At 42.1% G+C, this 20,909-nt stretch overlaps 1 protein-coding gene across 4 annotated transcripts in view; it reads left to right on the forward strand.

The window, feature by feature from the left end:
- The window catches only part of LOC112107452 (leucine-rich repeat and fibronectin type III domain-containing protein 1-like protein), a 204,699-nt gene extending 188,303 nt beyond the window's left edge, over nucleotides 1-16,396 (forward strand). For all 4 annotated transcript variants that reach the window (XM_029913461.1, XM_026659675.2, XM_026659678.2 and 1 more), the window contains one exon: nucleotides 15,674-16,396. In XM_029913461.1, coding sequence (XP_029769321.1) covers nucleotides 15,674-16,187 — 514 coding nt within the window. In that variant the 3' untranslated portion in view covers nucleotides 16,188-16,396. The remainder of the gene's footprint in view (nucleotides 1-15,673) is intronic.
- Nucleotides 16,397-20,909: the final 4,513 nt, after the last annotated feature.

Below are 20,909 nucleotides of genomic sequence, written 5' to 3' on the forward strand. Positions count from 1 at the left end.
TATTGTTTTTTTTTTTTTTTTTTTTTTTTTTTAGTTTTATTTGTTTAAAAGGAAGACAGTGATATTGCAGTGGCAAATTCCCCATAGAAAGAAAGAGTGGAACAAAAGAATAATAAAGGCACCTCAACTTTTCCTCATTTATGTAGGACAGTCTTATAATATGCATCCAGATATCCTCCAATCACACAAGCTGAAAATTGTTCCACTTTACTGCAGTTCTGTAACCATATGGGAACCAATCCTGTCTGTGTTCTGTGCACATCCAAAATTCCTGCTGAATGACCCGCGCTGGGACAGCAGGACGGTGCAGGTTGGGGGGAGAGCCCAGGGCTGAGGTGGCAGGGGGGTGGGGGGAGGGCACTGGTGGGGGGGAAAGAGGGGAGCCCAGCGCTGGGGCAGCAGGGGAGTGCGGGGGGGGGGGGAGCCCGGGGGGGGGGGGGGGGGCAGCCAAAATTTTTTTTTTTGCTAGGGGCAGCAAAAAACCTAGAGCCGGCCCTGATCCTACTTTCTAGCTTTTTTTTTTCCTAACACATAAATAACTCCAGCTTGAGTCCCCACCCAGTTGCCTGGGAACCTCTGGGCACCATTGATAGGCATTTTATTTCCCACTCAGAAGCACAGTGATCAGAGAGTTTAAACATGAAAACTTTATCAGGAAGAGGGAAGGGAAATGACAGGGCAACTTGTTTAAACCTTAAATCTTTACTGTTTCTACCACTATAGCCCCAAGGTGCATGAAATGAGCCATGAGTGGCTAATGGGACGTTGTCACCTTCCCAGCTCCCCTCTCACAGTTAGTTGGTTAGGCAGCCCCAAGGAGATGCTGGGTTCCGATTGCCAAAGCAGCTCTGGGAATCGACTACTTGACCAGCTATAGTGGCATTCAGCTGTGATGCTGGGTTGGGGAGGCCTCAGCAGAGTTCTTAGGCAGATGAAATGTGGGGCTCAGAACCCTTCAGATCTGCTCCCCACAGAGCCAAACAGCTGTTCTCCGTACACTCAGCCACACCAGTCACAGCTCTCATTTAGTGGGCCAAATTGCTACTTTGCTTCATCATTTGATGGTGATTGGTTACTCTCACCTAGGTGTTGCTAGTGACCTGGATCAGCTACTCTGCTGTCTACGGACAGTTTCTCAACTAGGATGAGATTTGCTGCCTGGCTTTGTCCATACACTGTAGTTTCTGGTGTAGGATTAGATAAACTGCTCTGCTTTTATCATAGGATACAGCTAATACTTTTAGCTCAGTTCTTTTAGAAAAAAAATAGTGCTATAAAGAACAGTACACAGAATCCTTACTATTTAACAGACAAACTCAGCATCAGACTGAAATCAATGACTATCTTTTTCTCTTAATTTTGCTTGGGGCCTCTTACCCAAGCACAGCAAACATTACTCTTCATCAAGGTGACTCTGAACCCAGTCATTGTCCAGGCAATACCCAGGTGGTTTACAACAGGGTCATCTCCAAAATATCAGCACCAAGTACAAAGTATTGCCAAATTATTCCCCAATTTCCCCCAAAACAATCCACAGGTAATATGTAAATGAGGCACTGCCTCGCTCAGTCAACTCCCCTTGCGTTCCAGCAGGTGACAGCAAAGAACAGAGTTGATATGTAAATCAGGTACTGCGGAGAACGCAGTTGGTATTTAAATAAGGTATTGCCTCACTCCATCGGCTCTTGCAGGAGATGCCAGCAGAGAGCCCACTCACTTACCTTCCAGCTCTTGTAGGCTTCAGGCCACAGGGCTTACCAATATAATTGCTTACATTATGCACAAACTAGCTCTACCTTTCAGCATAATTCTGTCCAAAATAGCTGTGTGAATAGAAAGTTAAGTTTAAAACCACATAAATCAGGAAAGTCTCCTTCTTGCCCCCCCCCCCCACTGTGCGCCATTTTTTTCTCACCAGATCAGTTTCATGTTGGTTATTAATTTCAGAGACCAATTATTTCTCTGTGTATTAAGAGGAAATTGAAATTATGCCTTGTGTAGATACCTGTACTCACAGGTATATCTTATATATTGATCTTTGACTCGTGGGTCAGTTTGCAGTGCCTTGGCAAACTCTCATTTTTTTCCCCTGGTGGTTCCATCTTGTGGTCCAGAATCTAAGCTTTCATGTGCTCCAGTTCAAACAGGAATTAATTCAGGGAAGTCCTATGGGCTGTGTTATGAAGGACATGGGACTTGATGATCACAGTGGTCACTTCTGGCCTTATCTATGAATTTTATAAGCTATGAATCTGTGTAAAAAAAATAAACAAAAAACCCAAAAAGATATTCTCCCTCATGACTGCAAAACAAACATTGCAAATATGAGCCATATGTAAGGCCAGGTCTACTAGTGTGGATGCAGATTATACTCGAAAACTGTGCTTTTACTGATATATTTTATTCCAGCCTCCCCCCACCCCCAGCAAAAAAAGCTATACCACCAGCAAAAGTGCAGTATAATTGCATCTACACCTAGGGCTTTTGCAAGACTGCTATGTCAGTCAGAGATCACACTTCATCACACCTCTGACCAACGTAGCTATGTTAGCCTAACTGATGCAGTGATCTCTGCGTGGGTCTGCAAACAGCGTAAAACAATACCTCTAAGTGAACTGCCCCATTCATATTAATTGGTGATAACTGAGAAATTTAATAACAGTTAATGGTGTTGCCATTTACTTTATTTCACTGCTGATCACAATACAGAAGAAAGAAAAGGTCCAATCAGATCATGAAGATCTGCATAGTGGATGGTATCTCACTTTGGCAAAACAGATCAGCAGAGTCCGGGAAAAATAACATCATTTGTATTTTTCCAGTCTGACTGCTGCTTTGTGTATACAGTATTATACATACAGGCACAAGATGAGATGTGTTGCGTATTTCTTACACACCCAGAACGTCTACTTATGTCGCTGAATGCACTAGGAATCCAGGATAAAGTCCAAAAGAGAGAGCAATTACAACCTTGCAAAATTGTCATGCGTATCTACCCGCCTAGGCGCACACAAGCTGTTCACCGTCCTTTACCATGATGACATAGAATAATGTGAAAACTAATTATATTTTACTTGCACATCAAAATGATAATTGCTTATATTTACAGGATTATTATATGCAATTTCAGTGATGTTTTATTTATCATTTTTTTCACTCTCATTTGTATTTAAAATATACACATGGTGAAAGCTAGCTTTCTATTGCCACATGCTTCTAAAGGGAGCAACATAGATTTGCACTGAACATTGGTTAAAAACAAATGAACCATTATATAAAGGAGGTGTTTGTTTTACTTGAGAGAGTTGCTTATAAATGTTTAACTGAATGTATTATTCATTTCCCAGGTATCATGTCTGCTTGATGCATTTTGTTGAGAATTTGCAACTCACCTACTATGTTTAAAATGGCAGTTGCTAATGGTGCTCAGCAGGATAGGTGTAATTTGAGAGACAATTATAGACTAAAATTGTGAAACATAACAGTGGTGACATGAGTACTGTTTTCATTCATTAAGCAGAAGGAGGCCATAATTACTTCTCATTTCATATATACCACCACTATGTATGCTATAATGGATACACACTGATGTTTACGGATGCTGTATGTGTATAGGAGAAAATTTTTCAAATGTTTCTAAGTCACTTAAGCACTTTTGACAGTTTTACCCTATATATTATGGACATATTAAGGATTAAATGTTCAGGAAGTAATTCTTCTATTGGGCTTCAAATTATATTTGCATAACTGTGCATGCAATCAAGTTATAGCTGAAGTCTCCAGTGGTTTAACATTTGGAAATGCTTATTTATTATAGGAAATGCTCTAGTTCTCCAATTCTTTTACACTTAAAATGACTATTTTAATGACATGATAAATTTCTCCACGCTCAGAATACAGTATTTAGTGCGCATTCCAATTGGTTTTGTATGGTTTCGTCTGGGGGGAAAAAATCAATCAAGCTTTTCACTCACTGGTTCATTTATTTTCTGAGTTTCAGTGGTGTGCCTTTATAAGCAGGAAGATAGATATTTTTCCCTTAAAGATTTGCTGTATGATATTTCAACCTAACGTTGCTTTTGTCTGTGTAGTATATAATATTTATATTATTTTCTAGGCATTGATATTTTATGTAATGTCCCTTCTGTGACATTGAGACAAAGCGTGTTACAATGTGGCTAAAAGTGAAACCATTTTCAATGTAACACATGTGGTTTTGTTAGAAACCAATTTATTTGGATTTAATCCATAGAGGAACAATTAAATAACATCTTTTTAAAAAAGACTAGCACACACATCTATTCACCTCCCTACTCTTATTTGTTACATTGAAAATGGTGTGGTGTTTGCTATGTTTATGCTTTCTAGTATATCATTTGGAGGCAAGCCAGTTGTGTGTTAGAGAAGAAAGGTTTGTAAATCCTGTAGCCTGAAGCCTAGTAGAGAAGGGAGGTAACTGAGTGAGAGCTCTGCTGACATCTGCTGGAGAGCAAGGGGCGATGACTGAGCAAGGCTGTATCTTATTTAAATATCAACTGTGTTCTCAGTAACTCATTTCTGTATCATCTGTGTTCCATGCTTCCCAACAGGTGACAGCAGAGAAGTCGCCTGAGGGAAGCAGTGCCCTATTTATATATTTACAACTATGGATAGTTTGGGGACATTGGGGTGCAGCTTGGCTAAATTTTGTACTTGGGGCTGATATTTTGGAGATGACCCTGTTGGGAATCACCTGGGCAATAGCTGGGTTCAGGATGACCCCGACAGAGACTGGTGGTTGCCAAAGTTGGGCGAGAGGCACTGGACAGAGTCAAGATTCAAGTAAAAAGAATGTGTGTGTTTTTTGGTTTATTGCAAGTATTATTTCTCACAGAATAGGGAGTCTGGTGGGTCTGTTAAATCACGGGACCCTTTTCACCTGGAAGTGGAGAGGTGAGAGGTGTAGTTATCTTGTTTGGCTAGAACTCAGCTGCAATTCCAATCATATGGACAGTAAAAACAGAGTCTGGCAGCAGTTCTGCTCACCTGGTCAGCAGTAAGTAGTGCAAAGCAGCAGCTGGGACCACCAATAACTTCCATCAGGAAAACAGCAGGTGGAGTAAAGCAGCAGTGGGGCCCATCTCCAGCAGGAGAGTAGTGGACTGAGAGCAAATGTGTGGACTATGGTGGGAGCAGAGGCTTTTGCAGCATCAATCTAAACTGCGCAGTAGACTCTGGTGAAGCCACCCTGTCCTACCTGCTGAAATAATTCTAGCAGGACAGGTGGTGAAGCCCAGGATGCCTGTTTGTTTCCGGAATGAAGGCTGACATTTGCATGCTGTGACAGATGCTTTCATCCAGGCAGCCTCTATTAGCCTTTGGCGGTGAGTGAAATAGGGGAACAACTGAACAAGAGCTCAAAAGCCCCAACATTGGGATGCAAAAATTTCAGCGAGAGGAACAAAGATTAAAATAAAAAAAGAGAGTAGGGGCTGAAAAGGTCAGGTCAGGAAAGAGGCTCAAATGTGTCAGTGGCCTTGGTACAAGACTCTCTCTTGTGGGGACGGGTGGGGGGGAGGAGTAATGTGATTATTCCATCACAAGGGGAGGGACACCATCAAAATAAGGATGGTGATCACTGATCTATGTGCAAAAACATGTAAACTAGTTTATAGGAGGGATCTGCAGATGTGGCAAGTGAAGGTGTGCAGAAAGGGTGCAAAGGGCATTTGTTCAACTATATTCTTAAATCTTGTTTCCATGCTTTTCTCAGCAGACTTTGAGAAAACTATGCTGTTTCCTCAATCCTTTTACGTGATTCCTCTTTAAGCTTCTATTTCCTATCAGGTCCACTAGCATAGCTAGTAGGTGATTATGCTTTATTTGTATTAATCTGCTATGTGACTCAATGAAGTGTGGTGCTTGCTAAACCATTGTCCAGTAGCATCATGTGTCCATTTCTTGTGTGTACCATGGGGTGAGGTGTCAGGAATGGCTTGTCTCATGATTTAAGATAGCAGCAACTACAGGTACCCAAAAGAAAAATTGCAGTACAAACTAATTTTTAATGTACAATATCTTTTCTCTGATCTCAGTGGAACAGCACATTCCAAAATATGATGCTGTACCTCTGTTATAGGTCAGAAGAACTCAGTTTTTTTTGTCATGGTGCAAGGAGCAAATGATTAATAGTTCATAAGAATTTGACTTACATTTTTAGTCAGTTAGAAACTGGATCTCATATCATCAAAGGCAATATCTTCCTAGGCACCAAATTTACTCTCTCATATCCAGTGATCATCTAACTTTAATTAGCCACAACTGCATGCTATAAATTAGTAGATGAATCAATATTTAATAGTGATGTTTCTATATAGATAATTGAAATACTATATAGTGTGTTAAAAAGCTGATAACGTAAACTTCCTTTGTTTTTATAGAGCAAACATAAAAATTAAAATAGCAGTTCTCATTTATTATTAAGAAAGGGGTAATATACTATAGATTAAAGAGATGAACAGTCACTCTTGAGGAAGAGGTGACATATTGCCTGATCAATATAGCAAACATTATACTAATTTTACATCCGCTGTATGAAAAGCCATACAGTTTAGCTACAGTATGCATGCTCACAATTCTTTCACTATTTTTGTGCAATGCAGTGTACAGCTTCAGAGGTTTGCTTTTTTTTTAAATCTGAACTTTGATTTAACTCAGTGAATTCTGTCAGCAATATTATACCTCTGTGCATCACTCAAGTGAGCTGTGAAATCCCTCCTATCTATAGACTTTGTGTGGTGTAGGCTGAGGGGCCCACCCCAGCAGATGAAATTGAGGCAGGGAGTACCTGCATCACCACATTTGACCAGAAGAGGGTGTGACAAGGTCACCAGACCTGTAACAGTGAGATTTTCAAGTGTTCAGAACTGGCTTGTCTCTATTGACTTGAGTGGGAGCAGAGTTAGGGTGAGGTTTTCAAAAGCGCTCAGTGTTGGCCTAAGTATTTTAAATCTCAAAAACAGTCATAACAAAGTCACAGAAAAGTAATGTATGCTTCTCTCCCTGACACAGAGTGTGAAATGATAAATGTTTTTTGTTGAGCATTAGCGCACACACATTGAGGATCTTGTCACTCCTTTTAGTGACGCAGCAAAATGGCTGAAGTGGTTTTGCAGATTCACTAAAATGATGGAATACAGACAGTCCCTCTCTGCTCACTGGAGAATTTATAATAATAATATAATATAATATAATATAATATAATATATGGAGATATACCTATCTCATAGAACTGGAAGGGACCTTGAAAGGTCATTGAGTTGAGTCAAGTCCCCTGCCTTCACTAGCAGGACCAATTTTTTCCCCCCAGATCCCTAAATGGCCCCCTCAAGGATTGAACTTACAACCCTGGGTTTAGCAGGCCAATGCTCAAACCACTGAGCTATCTCCCCTCCCCCCCCCTTTAAGAAGAGTGCCCCAAATAAAGTTGTTTTGATATGAGGTTACTACCAATGGAAATTGCTGGATTTATAGCTTGGAGCGTGTGCCCTTTCCCACAGAACAAGTATAGCCTAGGCAGCAGCAGCTTCCCTACGTTGATCCATTAGTGAGATGAGAGGTAAGGTTTTTTTGCGTGGCTTGTTCAGTCCTTGGCATCTCTACTTAGACTGGCAATGAGAGGGCTATTTAATGCCAGTTGTAGTGTTGGGTTTTGATACCATAGAAGCAAGTGGTAACCATAAACAGCATTCTTGCTTGTCAGGTTTTAGCTTAATAGTATACATAATGCCACTGGAATCTTAGGCTATTTTTTATAAATTGTAGTCTACATAAAGTTATTCTAAATCACATTCTTCTCACTCACTGTTTATAGACTTTTGTAACTTAAGTCATTCTGCAACTGTCACATCATGATAGAGATTTCTGACGTTTAGTTGTGCAAACGATCCACATCCAAGACGTGTCTACCTGCAAATGACTTTGTGTTGCCAAGCAAATGTTGTATTGTTTCTGTCTCAAAGACCAGATATGATTTTCCTTCATTTAACCTTCAGTGTTGCTGGAAATAGGACGACATCCTTCAAAAGGGCAGTCAGTGGGGGTTATTTGGGTTCTTCTCTTTGCTCATGTAGAGGTTCAGAAGAAAGCAGCTACCATGAAAATCAGTTATTCTTAGCTCTTAGTGTTTCAGCTTTTAACTCAGTTAAGTTTAGGAATATCAGTTCGCCCAGTTCTGCAATCTGTTTTTCTTCTTATATTGGACCCTGTGTTCTGTTTCTAGGGAAAATATATATGATAGGTTCACCACACAATTACGTAGGAGGCCAGACAAGTGTCTGGATTCCATAATCCCTTGCAGTTTCTTAGGTGCCTAAATCCAGCGTTTAAAACCAATGCGTAGCATTCACAAAACTCACTCAGCTTCCACCTGACCATGTTGGCACTTACGGATCCTTCAGTGGGCATGTGCAAAACCCCTCGGTCTTGACACCACCGAGCAGATTGGGGTGCTAGCTCGTGCCTAAGCCATGGTCGGATTCTCACACTAGGTGTTGCTATGTGACCTGTATGTGAGCAGATAGGTAATTTGGGGACCAGCAAGCATGCTTCTGTGCCCCAATTGTCCAGTGGTGAGAGCACGCACCTGGGTTGTAGGAGACCCAGATTTGAATCCCCACTCTGTCTGATTTGTAGCATGGACTTGAACCCAGGTCTTCTGTATCCCAGTTGAGTGCCTTAATCGTAAGTGTATTGGGGGGCGGGGGAATACCCTTGTATTGTACCCTTCCTGTGGAAGCTGTTACATTTTGTATAAATAATGAAGTAGTAATTGAAGCAGGGACTCTTCCACATCTCATCAATCTCTTGATTTTTCTCTCTCTCTCTCTCTTTCTGTCCCAGTGAATATATAATAACTTAATACAAAGTGAAACAGCTTCAGCCAGCAAGACTGAGAAAGACTGTCTAGAATACTCAATAAGCCTGGTGGTTAGGGTACTCACATGGGAGGTTGGAGAGGTGGGTTCAAATCACTGCTCCAAATCAGGCAGAGTAGGGATTTGAAAACAGGTCTCCCACACTAATAGGGTCGGGGTCTCTGTCTCACTTTTGTTTGTCATGACAAAGAGCTGACCTGGCTTAGGTGCCCAACTCCAGGAGAGGTTTTGTGGCTGTGAATCCCAAGTGGAGATAGTTGCCTCTCCCTTTGGATGGCCCACTGGCTGTCTTAGGTGGCTCTCTGCTCAGCTTGCTGGCTTCTTAGGCCTTCTGAATTCCCTTTCTCTGGTGACCAGGCTCCTCATGTAATGCATGAGGAGCCTGGGTGCCTAATTCAGGGGCTGAGGGTTCCACTCAGTAGCAGGGCACCTAGAAGCTAGGAATTGCAGTGTTCAGCAACACCTAAGTCCTTTACTGGGTCTAGCCCTACTGTGCTTTTCCACTGTTTCTACCTTATCCTGAAAAGCCTTATTTTCCTATAGGGAACTGTGTGCAGCGTTAAACTGGTGACTGTACTTACTAATGTGCACTTCTCAAATTGCATCACTAATTTCACTATTCTTATTCCCTATTATGGGTTATTTATTCATGCAACTGTTTAGTTCATCTTTGTGTCATGGCACTGTTTGCTTCTCTAACTTCCACTCATTCTACCCAAGTGTCGTTCTTTCTGAGACAGCAATCTTTCCATTACAGAGAGAGCATTCAAACCTAATATCCTAGGATGCTGTTTCCTAGCTGCCTAAGATGTTCAGGCTTTTTTGGAGAAGGAAGTCCCAATGGGTGCTTTTGTTCTGTAGTCCTTGGGATTTTTTATTTAACTGTAATAAGGATCAAACACTGCGATTCTTCTATTGAAGAACACAGCACAATTTGTATGAAAATGAATTGGAGCCACATGAGGATGAGTCCTTTAGGCATCAACATCACAACCCCCCTTGTATAATCTTTTCCTATGCCATGGTAGTGGGCAAGGAAGTTTTATTTTCAGCCATAGCATCATCCAGACCAGAGGAACTCTTCTGAATTGCCTCCAGCAGCCTCAGCACAGTAACAGTTTAAGATTTAATGTTGTTAAGAACTGTCAACTTCTTTTGCATGTACTCTTGATCGTACAGACACGCCCCGTGTTATGCAAACCCGACTTACGCAAATCTGGACTCACGGAAAAAAGTTTTTGTTTTTTTGGTTGGGTTTTTTTGTGTAATTGTCGGGTATACATTCCCGACTTACGCAAGGTGTGACAGAAGGGAACGCTTGCGCAAGTCAGGGAGCGTCTGTATTCCTATTTCTTCCATGCAGGGAGAAATGTACCTTCTATATCAGTTGGTGTTCAACCAGTTTCACTTACTGAGTAAATGGGTATGCTCAGAGGTTGTGACCGTTTGTGTTGACATCCCCCAACTCCCACCCCCCCCTTCCTCCTACCCTGTGTCTTATTTTCTTGGATTTTCATCAAATTCTGAATTCAACTGCATTGCATGAGCACAGCAAGATGAGATTACCACAATCCTGCCCTGCCTAAGGAGAAAATTCACAACCAATTGACGTCCTTGACAGGAATGTGAACCAGAGTCCAAGGAACAGGTGCTGTGGTCAACCTTCCAGCCAACATATCCATTCATGACTGACCAGCCAACCAGTGTTCTAAACAAATCATCACAAAAGCCATATATCTCCCTCCTTTTCTCCTGTCTCTCCTCCGCCTTGTGTCTGTCTGCATGTTAAAAACACAAGCAAATACCCTTTATACATTAGGACTGAAAGTAAAATTAACCTTTTCCTTTTCATCAAAGAAAGGTTGTTCTGAAAATAAGAGACTGATATTTTGCCTCCAAAAGGAGAGACTTCAAAGATTTTTTTTTGTATAATCACTGGTTTAAATGCTTGTTTTAATTTCTTGCGACTGATCAATAAACTTTCAACTTTAGAATGAATGCTTCTGGGTGTTTGCGAAGAAATCGAGTAAACCAAGGCCTCTGTAGAACATGCCCTCCACACTCCCCAAACCTTATAACACTGTTTAATGTTGGACTGTGAAAGAATTTATAACACCGTTAACTCTTCTGCCCTTTGAGATCAATACAGCAGTGCTTATGAACAATTTATACATTTAGAGCCATGCTTGGATTCCTCTGAGAGTGTACAACTTCAGAAAGAGCAATTCCTAATCAGACAGTATGGAGGGACAGTATGCTTTGTGTAAAAATAAATGATTTATTCAACAGACTTGAAACTAAAATTAATAGTTTTGTCAATGTACAACCAATAGCAAACTAATTTCCAACTAAACTTTCATACAAGTAAAGGTAATAAGCAGTGAGGCTCAACAGGTAGTTAGCATGAGACAAAAATCATCAGCCCTTCTGAGGCATTAAAAAGAAAAGTAGCCCAGCAAAGTACTTATTCCCCAAAGGTATGATTATCTCACGCAAACACAGTCCTGCAGTTCCCTTCTTGCTATTGTGAAATGTCTTTCATGTGAATTAAATTATTTAAATAAATGACTTTGATCATTGAAAGCTGCTAGTTTGAGATAGACTAATTCCACTCAGTGGTTGATATATTGGTCTAACCCTATTTAGAATCACAGTATGCCCTAAATCTAAATTCTTTTATCACTCAAATTGTCAAGGATTATATGCCATTCATGTTACATTTTGCTGCAAACCTATAACACAAAGTCTATGCTGCTTAAAATGTTAGAATATACTTGAGAAAATGTCAGCTCCATAATGATCATGTCTGTTTTCACTTTAGTTTGACCTGCTAAGTACTCAGATACCATGGTGATGAGCACACAATACAGCTAGAATATGTCTGTGCACCCATCATAGCTGACTACAAGAACATGTTACCACTATTCATCCTTCTCTTTTCTAGCCATTGCTCTTTGTTATTTAAATAGGCCCACAATGCGTTAAATACCTTCAATTATTATTATAATAAAACAATTTTAATAGCTTTTATCACAATAATTTATAAAATAAATTATTCAATTAACTGAATATCCAGTTGTCCATATATTAGATTACCCTAAACATAAAGATAACAAGCCAACCTTCTAGACACTGCGGTTCCAATCACCTCAGTGATCTCAGCACCTTCAAGAAAAGGGGAGGAGACTTGTCTGGATTTTGTTCTGACTTTCTAAGAAGCCAAGGTAGCAACTTTCCCTTGATGCAGGTCTGTAACTCCTTATCCTGGGTGTTACATGTGCACGCAAGGAACACTATGGCTCTTCTAGTTTACAGAGCTGGAAATGGTCTTCGAAAGAGCTGGCACATCTCAAATGTAGTATTAATTGTTGTTTATTTAACATTTGTATGTAGCACCACAGGACATAAAAATGCCATTGTTTGGAAGTATCTGAACTTGTTTACTCCACATCTATTCATTTAATTACAAAGAATATAGACGTGCTTCATTGGCTGCTAACCACTCCATTTTTCTAATACGCTACCTACTGTAAATAGCTTTTAACACTAATTAATCAAACTTTAACACCAACCCATTCACAATAATGGAGTACAAAAAGTTATAGGACAGAAGAAAAAAAGCAGCATTAAAGCCTGCTGAATAAGCCAGATAGTACAAAAAATTTGATTAATTAAATATGTTACTGTACCTGTAAGTACCTTAATTTGTTTGCTAACAATCTCTGTCCAAGATGGGAGTGTTAGTAAAGGCTGAATTCTAATACTTTTTGATGGCTGCTTTTAGCATAGTACTTCCTGTCTGTTCCTCTTGTTCTTTATGTGGCTTTCAAAATAACTTTATCAGAAAACTAGTGCATGTCAAAGACAGTTTATTTTGCTCTGCAATATGCTGACAGTTTTGTCAAAATGTCCAGGAAGTTTAGAATCTATCTGCATTCTGGAATATGCTCGAACACAGAATTTACTAGTATAGGAGAAGTATGACCCTCCAAGCTATAATCACCCCAGAAAGCCCCCAGAAGTCAATGGCAAGTGAAGATGCTTGTTGTCTTGTCATATTCAGCCCTACGTTGTGAGGAGGTGGAACTCAATGGTTACACTGATTTGCTGTTTTAGTGAACTAACACCTAAAAAAAAGATAAATATCTAAAAACTTGCTGCTGGTCATTTTTCTCTTCCAGCTCATATATATAGTAATTTTAGCTGCAAAGATTTTCAAGGTAAACCAACTCTCTTCTTAATTACTGAGTTCTTTCTTTCTTTCTTAGACAGAGCTTGAACATGCAGGTTTGTTTACATAAAATAATTTGCCATGAAGCATACAACTTTTTCATGCAGTCCAGTGAAATGCATCAATTAAGTAAATGTAAAATTCTGTAGCATGTTGGAAATAGCTAACAATTGACTGCTCACAAATACACGTTAATTTTGAGATCAGTAGAGAAGTAATTAGAGAACTAAGTAGAGAGTAACTAAGTAAGTAGAGAACTAATTAGTTTATGAAATCACTGCTTCCAAATAAGTGAAACCTAAGTGAGAGGGGGAGTGGTTTTTTGCTCCCTCTGTTTAAAACTCTGTTTTAGTTTGTTTTTTGTTTAAAATCTACTTAACTCAACAGCCTAACTAACAACAAACAAACAAACAAAAAGGAAAAAAAGATCTCTTTGCAAAGGGGCAACACACACCTTTGCCACTTAAATTCAAAGAAACTTCCCAGTCCACTTCTGTAGGTCCTCTGAGACAATCTCCCACCAAAACAAGATACACGAGACATGATATTCCTTACATTTCTAAGGTTACAAACAAAGTAACCTTGCATGTTTTATACATCAAAAAGTAACAAAAAAGGGGAAATATCCAGAGAATTATTTTTCCTTTGTAGGTACCTTATGATTTTAATACGTTGGTGCTCTCTAAATATATCTGGACGCAGACAATAGCATAGTGCTGCTCAAAATAACAAAAACACAAAGAAAAATAATTAATACAGAGACACTTCCCCCCAATTTTCAGTCAGCTGTACTGACTACAGTATAACATTCCTTTAACCAGAACATATTTCTGGTGTTAGGTGGAAACTATATTAAGTTTCCTTACAGATCTGATTATGCAATGGTGTACGCTGGATTCTTATTAATTTTCCAACTTTCACCTGGGCAGCAGTTTATTTAATTTTACAGATAACAGTATTAACTAAAAAAAAAATACTGCAGATGTACACTTTTTTATGTAATGATTAAATTATAGAAGTTATAACAACGTAACTGAAATTATAGCAGTTGCAGGCTTGTATGCAGATGTTCTTATTGGGCTGAATGGGGACAATCCTTCTAATTTTCAAAGCTGAGCCTGTTTAGACTAGTCCACAATTGGCTGGGTGACCACACAGGAATAGCCTTTGCTTTATGCTGCTTGTTTCTTTATAAATGCTGATCTTAAGTGTGTGTGTGTGTGTGTGTGTGCGCGCGCGCACAAGAGCAGAGGATGAGGGCTCCGGCTAGGGGTTTGGGGTGCAGGAGCATGCTCTGGGGCTACGGTGGGGAGAGAGGACTCCTCCCAGCTCTCTCTCCCTGCAGTAGCAACTGGGCTAGGGGGGAGAGGCACCCCTCCCGTGACCGCGGCAGGTCTGGGCCGGGGGAGAGGCTCCCCGGCTGCGGCAGGTCCGGGGCAGGGTTCGGACCGGGGGAGGGGCGCCCAGGCTGGGGCTGGGTTCGGGCCACAGGGAGGGGCACCTGCGGCAGATCCGGGACGCGGCTGGGTTTGGGGCGCCCCTCCCCCAGCCGTGGCAGGTCCAGGGCTAAGTTGGGAAGGGGCACCTCTCCTACAGCCGCAGCAGGTTGGGGGCTATGATAATTTTGGGCCGGGGAAGGGGCATCTCTCCCCTGGCTGCAGCAGGTCCCAGCCGGGCGGGTTCCCTGAGTGCTTGCATGGTGCTAAATCAGCTGCTGCGCGGCCATGCAGCTTACAGGGAACTTGTGTGTGTAAAAAGATTTTTACATACATTACTGAGACAAATTCTTAGTTGGTGTTAATTAGTGTAGCTTGATTGATTTCTGTGGAGGTGTGCTAGTTTACAGTAGCTGAGAAAATATATGTTCATAGCTTAGAGGTAGTTGACTTGCAGTTTGAGATCTGGTTTTGATTCGTGCTTCCATTAGCTCACTTCCTGGCATTTCAATGATACAACATGTAGTAGAGTTATACTACCATGCTTTGTGGTCATATCAGATTTCATAAGCAAGACTGGCTCTGATCAGTACTTGGAGGAGGGACGTCAAGGAAAGAGATGTTCATAGAACATGCTCATCTGTTATGTATTAGGTGGCTGCTTTTATTTTCTCTGTTATGGCAAGTCTCTTCCAGTTCAGGTTGCATTTCTTCTTCCACATCTTTACTTATTCTTTCTTTTTTTGAAAAAGGGAAATTATATTTAAAGTTCACTGTAAAGTAACATTCAGGTTAAGATTGCACCACTGTGTACAATTGCTGTGCACCAGAACGCTGCAAGCTTGCATCACAGGAAATGTAATTACTTACATGCAATAATAACAAACTTACGCAGGTGCAAATTCCTTGTGCTATTTACTTCGTAGTATTTCTCCAATAATGGGGGAGAGCATGTATTGTGCATTAGAAGCCGAAGCGGGAAGAAGTAAAATTACTCTGTGGACCATAACTTTGAATTTGTTGACCAGGCAAAGCATTTTTCCATGGTGCACTGCATTTCAGGCATTTATTTTACCCGTTTTCCCTTCTAGGATGATCCCGGCCATTAGCAAATCCTTCTTCCTGACTGATCTGGTTGCAGGACGTGAGTATGACCTTTGTGTTCTCGCTGTTTATGATGATGGATTGACATCTCTAACTGCAACCAGGGTGATTGGGTGTGTGCAGTTCACCACACAAGAAGAATATAAGCAGTGTCGCTCTCTTCATGCCCAGTTTCTTGGAGGAACCATGATCATCATTATTGGTGGAATAATTGTGGCTTCTGTTCTTGTTTTCATCTTCATTCTTCTCATGAAGTATAAAGTCTACAACAATCACCACAAAAATAAAAATACTAAAGTTAATAATGTCTGCTCTCAGACCAATGGTAGTCAGAGTGGGTCAATGGCTCATTCTGCTTCCAAACTCACAGAGAGACGGGAAAGTTTGCATCAGGAATGCTCAGGAACTTCCATCAAAGGCAAAACTGTTGTAGATTTGGATTGTGAAAGAGTGACTCTTACTGACACAACCTTTTTAACAACTGAAGCGTTATCTCAATAGCAATGTGACAAAGCAAGACACACCACACGAGCCAAGGTGGTATCGCTTAAAACATTTTAATGCGAGTGGTTGTATTTTAAGCTTCACTACTATTGTCTATTTTTAAGATCAGATGGTTTAAAAATATTTTTTTAATCTGTAAAACAGTTCCTGCATTCTTAACTATTTTTGTTTCAATATATTAAATATAAAGTGTGTGATTTACAAGATTTTTTTTTTACTGTTTCTTTTATCGCATACACCTGTGGTATAGAATCAGAAGCATAACTTTATTCTGACTAGGTTTGTCTTTAGTAAAAATGCACTATTCAATCATTCAGTTACCAACTGGCAGCAAGACCAACTCTCAGGAACCTCAAACTTCTCTGATAGTAGAGTCATTTACCAGTTCAACTACCGAGCTGTTAATGAGCAATGAAATGTTATAAAAAGTTCTCAGCTTGTTAATCCTGAGATGTTCATCAGTCTATGTGCATTGTATACATGTCATCCACAAAAGAAAAAGCTAATGGTTCCTCCGTGGACAAAATACTACTCCAGATAAGGAAAAGAAAATTGAAGGATTTTGACATCATCTCACACTATTCACTGGTACGGAATTGCTGGCATATATTGTTTGCTTTGTAAAGGCTGGTATTATTCAAGACTGTGCCTTGAAGACCCTTCTCTTTCTTTTCAGTTAGGTTTACCTCACCTTAGACAGGGAGGAGCTCCCACTTTTGCCCTTCCTAATTTAAGTCTTCAGAAAGCTACTTAAATTAGAAATGGTGTGTTGTGCACATCTTTGCCACACTGGAAACTGTGTCCTAGTCTCCCACTCTCAAATTGTTTCACGTGTCAACCAAGTTAATCTCTCTCTTTTTGGTATGTTTTTAGAGGGAGGACCCACAAGTTAAAGCTCTCCTCTCCCAACGTGCATTGCACTATCTCACTGTGTGACACTGCATCTTCAGATAACATTGATAACCAATCTCTTATTTCTGTAGTACTGCATGAAGCGTAATGTAATTGGCCAAAGGATTAACTATGTAAATGTTTATGTGCAATTCATTTTAACAATTCATATTTAATAATTAAATCTTCTTTTTGTTTAAAGGGGTACTGTCAGGTCAAAATGAGTCCCAAAATTAGGTTTTTGTAATGACTTTCTACAAAACCTAAGAGCAATCCATGAGTTTAAATAAATTGTTGAATTAAACAGCATTCTTCTGCACTGTTCTAGTATGTGAATTTGAATGCAAAATTACTAAAAAAAAGAAACCCTACATAAATAAAACTGACTAGTCTCTTTTTTGTTGTCCAAACTGAAAGAAATGATGTGATGATAAGGAACAACAAGAAGGAAGGAAATGACTTGAAAAGTTAATTTCCAAAACAAAACAGTTTAAATCTTTAAAAGGATCGTGTCATCATTGAAAAATAAAAAGAAATCCTTATTCTAACAGTTTTTCTTTAAACAACCAGCAATATTTCTCTGGTTGGATCTGAAAGCATGGGACAGGCGAAAAGATACATTGGACAGCTTTAATTGCTGTCAACATTAAAGTAATATATTTTATTCAGTCATTACACTAAAGTAATGAATATAATTGTTCAAAAACTAAGTTTTTCAGTATTGTTAATTGCCACAGTATCAGGACTTTTTATAATCTCCTGTATACAGAGGTTATTTGGTGTGGCCCAGATACTGATTTGACTCCCTAACTGAAAGTAAACTGAACACACACATTTTAATGGGTCCATTTTTAGGCTTATTAGTCACAATGAGCTGGAAGCCTTTAAGACCTTTTTTTTTTTTTTTTTTTTTTTAATTTAAGATTCAGTATCATCAACCCATGAACATACTCTTGAAAGTTACGTTTTACAAGCAGTGCCGGGTGCTGAAGTATCGCCTTGCTGAGGCAATAGTTCTCCATGGTTGAGAGTAACTGAATCATTTCCACATTCCTTTCCAGCGGAGACCTGCGTACAGGGGTAGTTCGGTTTTTTCCACTTCTTTTCCAGCAGGTGGGGATATCACAAACCCTTGGCACGTCCCACTTCACCAGTTAGTGATATCAACTGCTGGAGATGTGGAAGAGATGAACCCAAATTCAAGAGCGTGGCATGTAAGAACTATCAGTGAACCTTCATTTGAGCCCACCTTGTTGTAACTGCTGATTGTTGCTACATTTGTCATGTCTTTCTCTCTGGTCATCGTCTGCCAAAAATGTCTCCTTTAAAGATGATCTGGAAAAAATGTAAGTGGATTTGAGCCCTTATTAGTACCACAGAAATTAGGAGCATTTAAAGGGACTGAGCCTAAGGCTTAAAAACAACCAATAGAGACTTTAAAGGTGTCCGGCAGGAAGCCTGCGTGCGGCTCGGGCTTGCTGCCCTGAGCACGTGCTGGAGGGGGCATGAATCCGGGTTGCAAGGAAGTGTTCAGCACAGAAGCTGGGGTGGAGAAGCACCTGGCCCTGCCTGGCTTCCGGAGAGGCGGGTCTGCGAACAAAACCTTCTCCACACAGGAGACTCGGGGACAAGCGGGCCCGCCCCACGCCCGCCCCAAAATTAGCTGTTCCTGAGCAGCATCAGCGTCTGTCCTGGGTAGGGGTAGGGTGGGGTTAGGGGTTAAGGGTTCAGGTTAGGGGTTAGAGTTGGAGGGTAGGGTTTAGGGTTAGGGGATCGGTGGTCAGGGTTAGAGGTTAAGGGGGTGGGGGTAGGGGTTAGGGTTGGGTTAGGGGTAGGGGTTAGGGTTAGGGTGCTTAGGGTTGGGGTTGGGGTCAGGGTTAGGGGTTGGGTTAGGGTTTAGGGTTAGGGTTGGTTTAGGGGTTAGGGTTTAGGGTTTACGGTAAGCGTTTAGGGTTGGGGATAGGGTTACGGTTTAGGGCTAGGGGTTAAGGGGTTAGGGTTAGGGGGTGAGGCTTTAGGGGTTAGGGTTAGGTTAGGGTAAGGTTTTAGGGGTGAGGGTGAGGGGTTAGGGTTAGGGTTGGGTTAGGGTGAGGGTTTAGGGGTAGGGTTAGGATGAGGGTTTAGGGGTTAGGGTTAAGGGGTTAGGGGTAGCGTTTGGGTTTAGGGTTAGGGGGAGGGTTAGGGGGTGAGGGTGAGGGTTGGTTAGGGTAAGGGTAGGGTTAAGGGTCAGGGGGAGGGGAGGGGGAGGGTGTGGGGTTAGGGTTTAGGGTTGGGGTCAGGGTTAGGGTCAGGGTCGGTTAGGGTTTAGGGTCAGGGGTAAGGTCGGGGTTAGGGTTAGAGGGTTAGGGGGTAGGGTAGGGGTTAGGGGTTATGGTTGGGGTTGGGGTTAGGGGGTCGGGGTCAGGGTTAGGGGTTAGGGTTAGGGTTTAGGCTTAGGGTTGTTGTTAGGGTTAGGGGTTAGGGTTGTGGTTAGGGGTTTAGGGGTTAGGGTAAGGGGTAGGGGTTAGGGGGAGGGTGAGGGGTGAGGGCAAGGGGTTAGGGGTTAGGGTCAGGGTGAGGGGTTTAGGGCCTAGGGGGTAGGGTTGGGGTTGGGGTCGGGGTCTAGGGGTTAGGGTTACGGGTTAGGGTCAGGGGTAGGGGTAGGGTTGGGATAGGGGTAAGGGGTCAGGGGTAGGGGTAGGGTTGGGGTTAGGGGTAAGGGGTAGGGTTGGGGTGAGGGTTTAGGGTTAAGGGGTCAGGGTTTAGGGGTAGGGGTGAGGGGTTAAGGGTTAGGGTCAGGGGTCAGGTTAGGGTTAGGGGGTTAGGGTTAAGGGTGAGGGGTAGGGGTTAGGGTTGGGGTCAAGGGTCAAGGGTGAGGGGTGAGGGGTTAGGTTTAGGGGGTAGGGTTAAGGGTCAGGGTTAGGGGTTAAGGTTAGGGTCAGGGGTTAGGGTTAAGGGTAAGGGGTTAGGGTGAGGTTGGGGTTAGGGGTTAGGGGTTTAGGGTTAGGGTTGGTTAGGGTTTAGGGTCGGGGTCAGGGTTTAGGGGGTAGGGGTGGGTCGGGGGTAGGGGGTAGGGGGTTAGGGTTTAGGGGTAGGGGTAGGGGTAGGTTAGGGTTAGGGGTAGGGTTTAGGGTTAGGTAAGGGTTGGAGTAGGGTTAGGGTTTAGGGTTAGGTTTAGGGTTTGTTAGGGTTAGGGGTTAGGGTAGGGTGAGGGTTAGGGGTTAGGGTAGGGTTAGGGGTTAGGGTTAGGGTTTAGGGTTAGGTTTAGGGTTGAGGGTGAGGGTGGGGGTAGGGTTAGGGTTGGGGGTGGGGGTTAGGGGTTAGGGGTTGGGTTAAGGGTTAAGGGGTTGGGGGTTAGGGTTAAGGGGGTGGGGGGTCGGGGTTAGGGTGAGGGTGAGGGGTCTAGGGTTAGGGGTTAGGGGTAGGGTTAGGTTGGGTTGGGTTAGGGTTAGGGGTGAGGGTGAGGTTTAGGGGTTAGGGGTGAGGGTGAGGGTGAGAGTTTAGGGTTTAGGGGTCAGGGGTCAGGGGTTAGGGTTGAGGAGTCAGGGTTTAGGGTTGAGGGGTCGGGGGTCAGGGTCAAGGGTTAGGGGTTTAGGGTTTGGGGTTAGGGTTAGGGGGTTAAGGGTTTAGGGTTAGGGGTTAGGGGTAGGGGTTAGGGGTAGGGTTTGGGTTAGGGTTAGGGTTAGGGGTTAGGGTTATGTTTGGGGTTGGGGTTAGGGTTTAGGGTTAGGGGTTAGGGTTAGGGGGTTGGGGTTGGGGTTAGGGGGTTGGGGTTGGGGTTAGGGTGAGGGTAGGGTTAGGGTTTAGGGTCCGGGTGAGGGTTAGGGTCGGGTGGGTTAGGGTTGAGGG

Source organism: Terrapene carolina, unplaced genomic scaffold, assembly GCF_002925995.2.
Source record: "Terrapene carolina triunguis isolate 2854851 unplaced genomic scaffold, T_m_triunguis-2.0 Scaffold649, whole genome shotgun sequence".
NCBI classification, from domain to species: Eukaryota; Metazoa; Chordata; order Testudines; family Emydidae; genus Terrapene; species Terrapene triunguis.